The sequence below is a fragment of the Palaemon carinicauda genome, chromosome 21, assembly GCF_036898095.1.
Source record: "Palaemon carinicauda isolate YSFRI2023 chromosome 21, ASM3689809v2, whole genome shotgun sequence".
In the NCBI taxonomy this organism is placed as follows: Eukaryota; Metazoa; Arthropoda; class Malacostraca; order Decapoda; family Palaemonidae; genus Palaemon; species Palaemon carinicauda.
Genome location: NC_090745.1, coordinates 82,222,849 through 82,234,765, shown reverse-complemented (window position 1 = coordinate 82,234,765; position 11,917 = coordinate 82,222,849). Strand labels below are relative to the sequence as shown.

Genomic DNA, 11,917 nt, shown 5'->3' with positions numbered 1-11,917 from the left:
CTATGAGTAGGGGGAACCCTTGATCACTGCCGCCTCCTCCCGTGCACTCTTCAGGTATTCACGTTCCAGGCCATATCGGGAGCGTCTCCGTGTACCACGCCTCCTCCACACACTCCTCCTGAAGTCCCTGGTTTCCTCCTGCCACCAGAGAGAGTCATAATCACACAACCTACACCAGACGTTGAGACCGTAGAAGAAGCATCGCAGCCTCCCCCAGAGCAGCAGGAGCAACAAGTCAATGGCAATGGTGAGAGACATCATACATCGTATATTTATCAGAATCTCAGTTGGTACACATCAGTTTTTAACACCCCAGAGATTATCTTTTGGTTTCATGAAGTATTCCGCTCTTATTGCAATATTGTATTTAATTTTTATGTCATATTAGTAGACCCTTGTACAAGGCAAGTGAAAAACTTTGTAATGTGTTTCATATAAGTGAACAACCATAACAAAATTAAGATTTCTTTGAACTTGACAGCCTACAGCTATGACCCACCCAACTTTGAACTGGAACTAAGCGGCACCCAACAGGAACTTTACACGAGGCAGTTTAGTTCATCGCCTGAAAGTGAAACTACCGAAAAGGACCAACAGTACGCTGAACTTGTTTCCAGTCCAGATGTGTCAAACCAAGATGTAAGGTTCCAGAAATTATTTATAACTTTTACCTATAACCTGATTTCTATGATGTAATGCCATTTCTAAATTCCTATTTTTCTTCCCTGATAACAAACTAAATCTTTGAAAAATCTAATTAACTAGTATAATTATCTAATAATTTTCTCTCTATGCATGGTATTTTTCCTTGGCCAGTAATCAATTAGGAATATTTAAACGCTCTTCTATATCTTTCAATATTTGTATCTTAGGAAAATATCTTGAGCAAAACTTTTGAAATTTGCAAAGCACTGGTTTTTCTACCACCTCAGTACTGCTTTTCATACAGAGGAAACCAAAGAACTATTTTTGAAGTAAATTACTCCTAGTATATTGTATATTTTGGACCTTAGGATTTTTGTATTTCTTGCTTCTGTCTTCTTCAATTAAAAGTAAATTTGATGGAATGCTCTTACATTTAATACGCATACATACTCAACAAAGACACCGGACATATACGGTAATACTGAATGTATATACATAATCTAAACACCTGAAATAATACATATATACATTATATATACACACACTATAATTTATCACCAACACTTGCGATTTTCATTTATTCAAACAAGCCGTGAATACATCTTAATATCGAATTCTCTCTGCATCAGGATGAAAGACCTAACAGGAAATTCCTTTTTTGATCTTAAAAGCTTTAGGTCAGCCAAGAATTCGAACCCTGACCAAGTCGAAACTGAGGTAACAGTCGATCTCTTTACCTTCAGGCCACATGGCGGTAAAAGGGTTGACTGTCACCTCAATTTTGATTTGGTCAGGGTTCGAATCCTTAGCTGATCACAAGCTCTGAATTTTCTCTTGGATTTTTCATCCCGATGTAGAAAGGATTCAATATTAAAAGGTATTCTGAATAGACACACACAATATATATATATATATATATATATATATATATATATATATATATATATATATATATATATATATATATATATATATATATATATATGTATATTATATATATATATTTATATTATATATATATGTATATATATATATATATATATATATATATATATATATATATATATATATATATATATATATATATATATAGGCCTATATATATATATGTATATATATATTTATACTTAGATATATATATATATATATATATATATATATATATATATATATATATATATATATATATATAATTATGCTTAATATATATATATAGATATATATTTATACTTATACATATATATATATATATATATATATATATATATATATATATATATATATATGTATATATATATATATATATATATATATATATATATATATATATATATATATATATATATATATGTATATATATATTTACTTATGTGAAGATTGTATGGTTAAAACTCGTTATTTTCATTTATTCATATGAGCCACAAGCACCTTTTTACATTCAAAGATATTCTCTTAAAGATCATAAGATCATAGAGGATATTCTTTTCTTGATAGGTACTTCTATATTCGGGCAAGGATTCGAACCTTAAAGAAGAGTATAAATGAAGGTAGAGGGTTGCATTTACCATTCGCCTATAATGATAGGTATTTGTGGCTTATTTGGATATATATACATATGTATTATTTATACAGTATACGTAATTAATACATATACACAAATATACAATATATATATATATATATATATATATATATATATATATATATATATATATATATATATATATATATATACACACACACATATATATATATATATATATATATATATATATATATATATATATATATATATATATATATGTGTGTGTGTGTGTGTGTGTGTGTGTGTGCGCGTGTGTGTGTATACATACATACATGCACAAACACGCACACATAAGAAAACAGACCGTACAGATAAAGAAAGCCCAAGCATACGCAACATTTATACTAGATCTTTAAATGAATACTTACACAGTACACACACACAAACTTTACCTGAAACACTTCCTCTCATAAAAGGCATGAGATCGTGTGCTCTGTTTTTTACCATTAAAATGGAACATGGAATTATGCATGAAGCGCGATTATCTAAGGGACTCCCCCATGTTCTATGGCCCTTTTTTCACTTTAAAAGTAGAGTATCATGATAAAAACTACGTCTCTACTTGTCTTGACTATCTTATCTCCCTCTGTTTTATTTGTATTTACTTCCTTTCTCTCTCTTTTCGCTTCCTCTTGCGTTGTCTAGGGAAGCGAAGCCCCCACCCGGAAGGAGGAGGTAGTTGAACCTTCGGCAACCACTACACCTGGCGTCGTAGAACAGGTGAAATCGCTTAGTAGATTAGATTAGAAGGCTTAGATCACATTTTTAACCACTGTATTTTATAGAGCATGGCCTACGTAGCCCTCCCCGGGTTAAAATATGCGTAATGTTTTACAGGTACACAATGAAGTATTTCAAATTATGGAATATTCTTGATTGATATTGACTTGGGAGATATCAACATTTGTGATAAAAAATACTGAGATAGCCGTGCATGTGTGATAATCACAGATAGAAATTTTAATAATCTGCTCGTAGGAACATGTAAATGTAATAAAACATCCGACATTATTGAAAATATCTTAGTTAAATTAGAGTGCATCAGGTTAGTTTTGAATACAAGAATCGTAGTCAAAATATATTCAATAGGAAATTATTATGAATAGGGTTATATAAAACATATATTAATTTAGATACAGTTACGATGACAAGAAACTGGCACCAAAAATCAATATAGTGATCAGAATTTCATGGGAAAATTACATTTACCGTTACCAACGATGCAAGTCTTTCAAATGATGTAAAAAAATATCTTCCTTTGCAAAAAGTGTTCATTTTGAAAGTAATTTTTAATAAACCTTTCTACATTCATTCTAAATGAAACGAAACGAAAAGGGAAAGGTATGAATTTTATACAAAAAATATTGCACCTGATGTAAATAGTTAAAGGCAATATGTAAATATAGCGTATATACGCCATACAGCACAATAGTTATGTAGATGACATCTTCGCTACACACTTATTCAATATCTTAAGAATCAGTCCATAAAACGTGATTCCATTATATTGGAACCCAGAAGAAACCACTTCAACGAATTTCACTATCAATAATAACAAGTATAGTGCCTCATCCTTAACAATAATTTTTCGTGCAACAAATTCCTGTTGAGACCCTACACCGAACCATTACAAGCTATTATGGCTGTAAATAAGACGAAATAACATTATGATGAACTCAGCTGTAGCAGGAGAATCACCAAAATATCTAGAGATTTTAAAGCATATTTAGAAAGGGAAAGTACTACAACACAGCTACATTCTACAGACAATTGTTTGAACACTTGTCAAAGGTTAATTGGCCCAGTTTAGGAAGGTAAACTAGCTCGGCCATCGTCGTTTTCCAGCCATCATAATAGGTAGTGTCTCGAAGGTTGTCGGATGCAGGCTCTATACACATAAACAAAGGCCTTCATCAATTCCCTTAAGAATGGTTGTCGGATGCAGGCTCTATACACATAAACAAAGGCCTTCATCAATTCCCTTAAGGATGGTTGTCGGATGTAGGCTCTATACACATAAACAAAGGCCTTCATCAATTCCCTTTAGGATGGTTGTGGGATGCAGGCTCCATACCCATAAACAAAGGCCTTCATCAATTCCCTTAAGGATGGTTGTCGGATGCAGGCTCCATACCCATAAACAAAGGCCTTCATCAATTCCCTTAAGGATGGTTGCCGGATGCAGGCTCCATACCCATAAACAAAGGCCTTCATCAATTCCCTTAAGGATAGTTGCCGGATGCAGGCTCCATACCCATAAACAAAGGCCTTCATCAATTCCCTTAAGGATGGTTGCCGGATGCCGGCTCCATACCCATAAACCAAGGCCTCCATCAGTTCCCTTAAGGATGGTTGCCGGGTGCCGGCTCCATACCCATAAACCAAGGCCTCCATCAATTCCCTTAAGAATGGTTGTGGGATGCAGGCTCCATACCCATAAACCAAGGCCTCCATCAATTCCCTTAAGAATGGTTGTGGGATGCAGGCTCCATACCCATAAACCAAGGCCTTCATCAATTCCATTTACGAAGGTTGTGGGATGCAGGCTCCATGCCCATAAACCAAGGCCTCCATCAATTCCCTTTACGAAGGTTGTGGGATGCAGGTTCCATGCACATAAACCAAGGCCTCCATCAGTTCCCTTAAGGATGGTTGCCGGATGCAGGCTCCATACCCATAAACCAAGGCCTCCATCAGTTCCCTTAAGGATGGTTGTCGGATGCAGGCTCCATACCCATAAACCAAGGCCTCCGTCAGTTCCCTTAAGGATGGTTGCCGGATGCAGGCTCCATACCCATAAACCAAGGCCTCCATCAGTTCCCTTAAGGATGGTTGCCGGATGCAGGCTCCATACCCATAAACCAAGGCCTCCATCAGTTCCCTTAAGGATGGTTTGCCGGATGCAGGCTCCATACCCATAAACCAAGGCCTCCATCAATTCCCTTAAGGGTGGTTGCCGGATACAGGCTCCATACCCATAAACCAAGGCCCCCATCAATTCCCTTAAGGATGGTTGTCGGATGCAGGCTCCATACCCATAATCCAAGACCTCCATCAATTCCCTTTAGGATGGTTGTGGGATGCAGGCTCCATACCCATAATCCAAGGCCTCCATCAGTTCCCTTAAGGATGGTTTGCCGGATGCAGGCTCCATACCCATAAACCAAGGCCTCCATCAGTTCCCTTAAGGATGGTTGCCGGATGCAGGCTCCATACCCATAAACCAAGGCCTCCATCAGTTCCCTTATGGATGGTTGCCGGATGCAGGCTCCATACCCATAAACCAAGGCCTCCATCAGTTCCCTTATGGATGGTTGCCGGATGCAGGCTCCATACCCATAAACCAAGGCCTACATCAGTTCCCTTAAGGATGGTTGCCGGATGCAGGCTCCATACCCATAAACCAAGGCCTCCATCAGTTCCCTTAAGGATGGTTGCCGGATGCAGGCTCCATACCCATAATCCAAGGCCTCCATCAGTTCCCTTAAGGATGGTTGCCGGATGCAGGCTCCATACCCATAAACCAAGGCCTCCATCAGTTCCCTTAAGGATGGTTGCCGGATGCAGGCTCCATACCCATAAACCAAGGCCTCCATCAATTCCCTTAAGGATGGTTGCGGGATGCAGGCTCCATACCCATAATCCAAGGCCTCCATCAATTCCCTTAAGGAATGTTTGCCGGATGCAGGCTCCATACACATAAACCAAGGCCTCCATCAATTCCCTTTAGGATGGTTGCGGGATGCAGGCTCCATACACATAAACCAAGGCCTCTATCAATTCCCTTAAGGATGGTTGTCGGACACAGGCTCCATACACATAAACCAAGGCCTCCATCAACTCCCTTAAGGATGGTTGTCGAACACAGGCTCCATACACATAAACAAAGGCTTCCATCAACTCCCTTAAGGATGGTTGCCGGACGCAGGCTCCATACACATAATCCAAGGCCTCCATCAGTTCCCTTAAGGATGGTTTGCCGGACGCAGGCTCCATACCCATAAACCAAGGCCTCCATCAGTTCCCTTAAGGATGGTAGCCGGACGCAGGCTCCATACCCATAAACCAAGGCCTCCATCAGTTCCCTTATGGATGGTTGCCGGGCGCAGGCTCCATACCCATAAACCAAGGCCTCCATCAGTTCCCTTAAGGATAGTAGCCGGACGCAGGCTCCATACCCATAAACCAAGGCCTCCATCAGTTCCCTTAAGGATGGTAGCCGGATGCAGGCTCCATACCCATAAACCAAGGCCTCCATCAGTTCCCTTAAGGATGGTAGCCGGACGCAGGCTCCATACCCATAAACCAAGGCCTCCATCAGTTCCCTTAAGGATGGTAGCCGGACGCAGGCTCCATACCCATAAACCAAGGCCTCCATCAGTTCCCTTAAGGATGGCTGTCGGATGTAGGCTCTATACACATAAACAAAGGCCTTCATCAATTCCCTTTAGGATGGTTGTGGGATGCAGGCTCCATACCCATAAACAAAGGCCTTCATCAATTCCCTTAAGGATGGTTGTCGGATGCAGGCTCCATACCCATAAACAAAGGCCTTCATCAATTCCCTTAAGGATGGTTGCCGGATGCAGGCTCCATACCCATAAACAAAGGCCTTCATCAATTCCCTTAAGGATGGTTGCCGGATGCAGGCTCCATACCCATAAACCAAGGCCTCCATCAATTCCCTTAAGGATGGTTGCCGGATGCAGGCTCCATACCCATAAACCAAGGCCTCCATCAATTCCCTTAAGAATGGTTGTGGGATGCAGGCTCCATACCCATAAACCAAGGCCTCCATCAATTCCCTTTAGGATGGTTGTCGGACGCAGGCTCCATACACATAAACAAAGGCCTCCATCAATTCCCTTAAGGATAGTTGTCGGACGCAGGCTCATTACACATAAACAAAGGCCTCCATCAATTCCCTTAAGGATAGTTGTCGGACGCAGGCTCCATACACATAAACAAAGGCCTCCATCAATTCCCTTATGGATGGTTGCCGGATGCAGACTCCATACACGTATACAGAGGCTTTCCTCAATTCCTTTAAGGATGGTTGCCGGATGCAGGCTCTATACACATAAACAAAGTCTTCATCAATTCCTCTAAAGATGGGTTATTAGACATGTTTCAAGGCAAAACAAAAATCTATGCAGTTTTACCAAAATAAAATGAACAAAGCTTTTACAAGATGCTAAAAAAATGTAAAAAAGTTCGCAACACTAACTTACCAAAGAATCCTCTCTATCTTATTCAAATCAAAAGAATTCATGAAATATACTAATTTTTATTATCATTACTATTATTACAAACGGGCCCTAAGGAACATCGTCACCTATAGTTTCTCCACCACCGATTGGGATTGCATGATTGAACCTCGCCATATATTACCCGAATAAAAGGACTAGGAACCTTTTAATGAAGCGTAACGTATCCCCAATAGCAAGGGACCACCTAAAAGGAGCCAGTGTAGTCTACCTATTTTAAACTTCTGAAGTTCCACCAATTCAACTGTTTCATCCGGAAGATCACTCCATAATTCTAGATTACTTTAGTGCGTTGAGTTATACGAAGGAAATGAAAATCGATAGATTTAACAGCATATTTATTATTCCATGGGGGATGGTATAGTCTGCGAAGATATTAATGCAAAAGATGAGCATGATTATCTTAAAATCTTAAAGAGCATGTACAATGACATGGCTGAATGACAGTGTACGAGATTAATATCCAGATAATGGATAAAGAATTTAAGAGACCTCAAGTTTTATCCCAACCATTCACGAGGAGAGTAGGTTGCTGAAGATCAATATTCAAATTATGGAAGGATAAGCGAGTGAAAATTTAAGGACTTCCTCATTGTACACTTTTTGCAATGTAATCAGAGACTAAATATGTTTCTCAAAAGTTAATTAAAAATCAAGAATTAAACATAGAATCCTAAATAAATGAGAAGCCTAGGTCTCTGTTGAAAGATTCAGCAGCCACATATATACAATCAAGAGATAAGATCAAAGTAGAGAGAGTAGCATCATCTGCATGAGCAACAAGATAATTTTCAAGGTCAGACCACATATCATGTATATATGATGCCAGGTATACACTCAGGAGATGAGATCAATGTAGAGAGAGAAGCATAGTCTGCATTAGCAACTAGCTGATTTTCAAGGTCATAGCAGATATGTGTATGATAAGCAAAAAATTAAGGGCCCTGAGCACGCCTTAAAGAAAAAACAGAATCACATTCCTGGTATCCTTACGATGCTCATTAACAGAAGCCTCTGCAGCCTAGTGGTTGCAAATTCAATCAGAAATTGTCCAATGTTTATCTGTTTAAATTTTAAAATAAAGGCTTCGTGATTAACAGCCAAAAGTAGCACTAAATTAAAGACCACTCATACGAGGCTCTTGACCCAAATCAAAGGATGTATGTACAACACTGAAAATTGTATAAATTGTATGTAGTATCAAGACCCTAGCTAAGTAAAATTTTAAATTGGGGAACAGAAGATTACTTTCATCATATCAATTCGGACATTTTGCCAACATAAGTTCAACAACATTAGATATCATGAGAGCTGAATTGGTTGGGCTAGAGCTAATACAGCATTATTACCTAATAAATTAATGTTACCAATTTTTAACAAGTACAAACAGAATCTTTCCAAGCCAGCTCGCAAAATATAGCAGACAACTTGATATCTATGAAATTAAATCGACAACAGCCAAGGATACATACCCTTTGTATCTGCACCTCCATAAGCATCAATATCAAATATAGGATTCTTAAATTTGTGGCATCAAAAAGTCAAAATAGTCTGTTTAGCTTTAGGAAAATAGGGATAGCCCACAGTGAATTTCTCATTGCCCTACTTGCTCTCAGAATTCAACCAATTCCAATGGTGGCCACTAAAACCAAAATAAAAAACAAAACATCTTTCTATTACTTGAATTATTCATTGATCATACCTCGGGTTGAATTAATGAGATATGGATAAATTTAATTCAATGTAGAACATAGAACATTTTTAGAGCAGCATAATTAGAAACTGTAGGCAGCCTTTATTTATTTCCTATTGTAATAAAATAGCATAACTATAATCTTGCGCATGGAACCAATTATTTATAGATACTTGCACATCCCCAAAAATAGCAATCAACCATATAATTTGTGAATATCCATTTCCACTATCCAGTTATTAGAAATCAACATTAATGATATGCTGTAATTAGTCCTTGCTCCGAGAACAGGGTGGTCCTCTAATCCTTAAGGGTTTGTTTTTTAGATAAGCTTGGAGAAGCAATCTCTTGGCGAAGCCTCTAACTTCATTAGTCTTATTTCACTGCAAGAAATTAGAGGAAGAATTATGTAATCACATGTAAGAAATGGAAATGTCTGATAACATGGAGGTTACTGCTATTTTACATTATGCTGAAACTCATCCTATTCTTTACTGTTTTATTTCATAACCTATCCCTATTTTGTTTGATTTTAATTTGTCTTTATCAAAATGTACACCAAAAAAGAGAACAATAATGATTACAATTTTATTTTACTTTTACCATTTTTTTTATTTGCTATATTGTCTTTTCTTTTATTTATCTTGTATTCTTACGTCCTGAACGGTGGCAAAAGGAGATTGATGACTTTGATTCATCAGACTTACGAGAGCCATCAGCCACGACCACACCCACAGAGAAAAGAGAGGTGAATTTCCCTTGTATCTTGAGTATCAATACAGTGTTCTTTATCTTAGCAATGACATATGCTACGCCCCATGATTGACAGAGCTGCTTAATGTCTAGAGGCAAAACAACTCACGACAAGAAAATTGAGGAAATACGAGGTGAAATATTTAGCAACTTTGCCATGTCTATTGGGTGTGGCGTGTTCCAGTATAAGATAAAGATCACTCAAGTGTCCGCTTGCTAGTGACTGCTAGTTAAACTTGCACGATTTCAAGCAAATAGAGAAACATACTAATTAGTTAGTGCTAAAATGTGGTAGGCAATGGATATAAAAAAAAAAATCATTCAAATGGAATTCCCATATTCTTAAAAAGTTTATTTTCTCTTTTTTGCATGTCGTGGCCTCTCATGGTTGACTGACTTGTAAATAATATAAAAATCAAAATGAAATAATTAATAATAACTGCCAGAACATATTCTTCCCCTTAAGGTAAATCTATGAATTTTAAACAGGTAATTAATTTCGCCGCGAGTGTAATCCTTTATTAAACTGAACCACTTCATCACTTATTGTCAACATTGGTTTGCTGATCTACAGCTGAGCTAATCAAGTCAATATAAGGGTGTCCATCCAGAGTAGATTGTCAAAATATGCAATTCCCTAATCCCTTCGTGTAGCTTATCTCTTAACTGCATTTTTTCTTATGGATTATCTATAGGGGGTTGACCTCGAACCATGGCTAGACGATGTGGATCCGGCAGCAACGCCCACTCCCGATGTACTTGATGAGGTGAAATAGTTATTCGACAGATAAAAGCATAAATACATATATATATACATATCTATTCAAACCTCGCTATTTTGTCTTCCCCAGTTGACCCCCGAACCACTTATCAATTTTCCAGACTCCTCTCGCCCCTTCAACCAACAAACAATTATATATTTTTTAGAAGTTTAGAGCATGGCTAGTCTTGCCGGGTGGCGCTTACTAGATTTAGATAGAATAATTATTAGATTCTTGATATTCATTATGGAGTTTTCGTCCACACAGCAGCTGATCAATTTAACATCTATGTGAGGCTTTGTTTTTCTAACCCTCTGTAACAGTAGATACCGGATGACATGCAAGAAAGTTCATTTCAAGTTACAGTAAATACAAACATCCCAATGAAAATTATATCCAACAATACATTACGTTCCCTCTTGGATACTATCTAAGGAACTATAAAGTATGTTAGAAAAATACAAGCAAATAAGCATACCTAATTATCTACAAAAATATGTAAATAAAAAAATCACACTTGATTTTTCGTGCACCACAGTGTTAAATGTGTACGTTACATGCTTAGATATTATTAAAATACTTTGAATTACATAACTCAGAACTTCAATAAAAGATGTCATCTGTTATCTACTTGTTAGCTATTTATAGAAAAACTTCAGATGAATTATTTTCTTTACAATAACAAATCGTTCATACCTCTCAGCCTTAACTTTTCAATGGAATTATTTTCCGCACTGACAAATAGAAAAAAAGAAAATATATATATTTAATAACACTTCTATTTTCCTCTTATTTGTTTACAAATTAACATTCTGACGCCTGACTAAAATCTTGAATGTTGTCAGTTTTTTGCATATCCAATATATTAGACCGCATTCGTGTAATTAGGAATTATATATATATATATATATATATATATATATATATATATATATATATATATATATATATATATATATATATATATATATATATATATATATATATATACATATATATATATATATATATATATATATATATATATATATATATATATATATACATATATATATATATATATATATATATATATATATATATATATATATATATATAGATAGATAGATATAGATATATATATATATATATATATATATATATATATATATATATATATATATACATATATATATATATATATATATATATATATATATATATATATATATAT

At 36.3% G+C, this 11,917-nt stretch overlaps 1 protein-coding gene across 21 annotated transcripts in view; it reads left to right on the top strand.

Moving 5' to 3' along the window:
• Positions 1-11,917, top strand: part of nwk (nervous wreck) — a 228,329-nt gene that overhangs the window by 192,180 nt on the left and 24,232 nt on the right. For 10 of the 21 annotated variants that reach the window (XR_011039209.1, XR_011039210.1, XM_068345039.1 and 7 more), the window contains 5 exons: positions 55-247; positions 482-639; positions 2,876-2,950; positions 9,867-9,938; positions 10,639-10,710. Coding sequence is in view for 19 of the 21 variants with exons in the window: in XM_068345039.1 (XP_068201140.1) it covers positions 55-247; positions 482-639; positions 2,876-2,950; positions 9,867-9,938; positions 10,639-10,710 (570 nt within the window). In the remaining 2 variants the exon portion in view is untranslated. The remainder of the gene's footprint in view (positions 1-54; positions 248-481; positions 640-2,875; positions 2,951-9,866; positions 9,939-10,638; positions 10,711-11,917) is intronic. The other 11 variants (XM_068345054.1, XM_068345052.1, XM_068345053.1 and 8 more) reach the window with 5 other exon arrangements.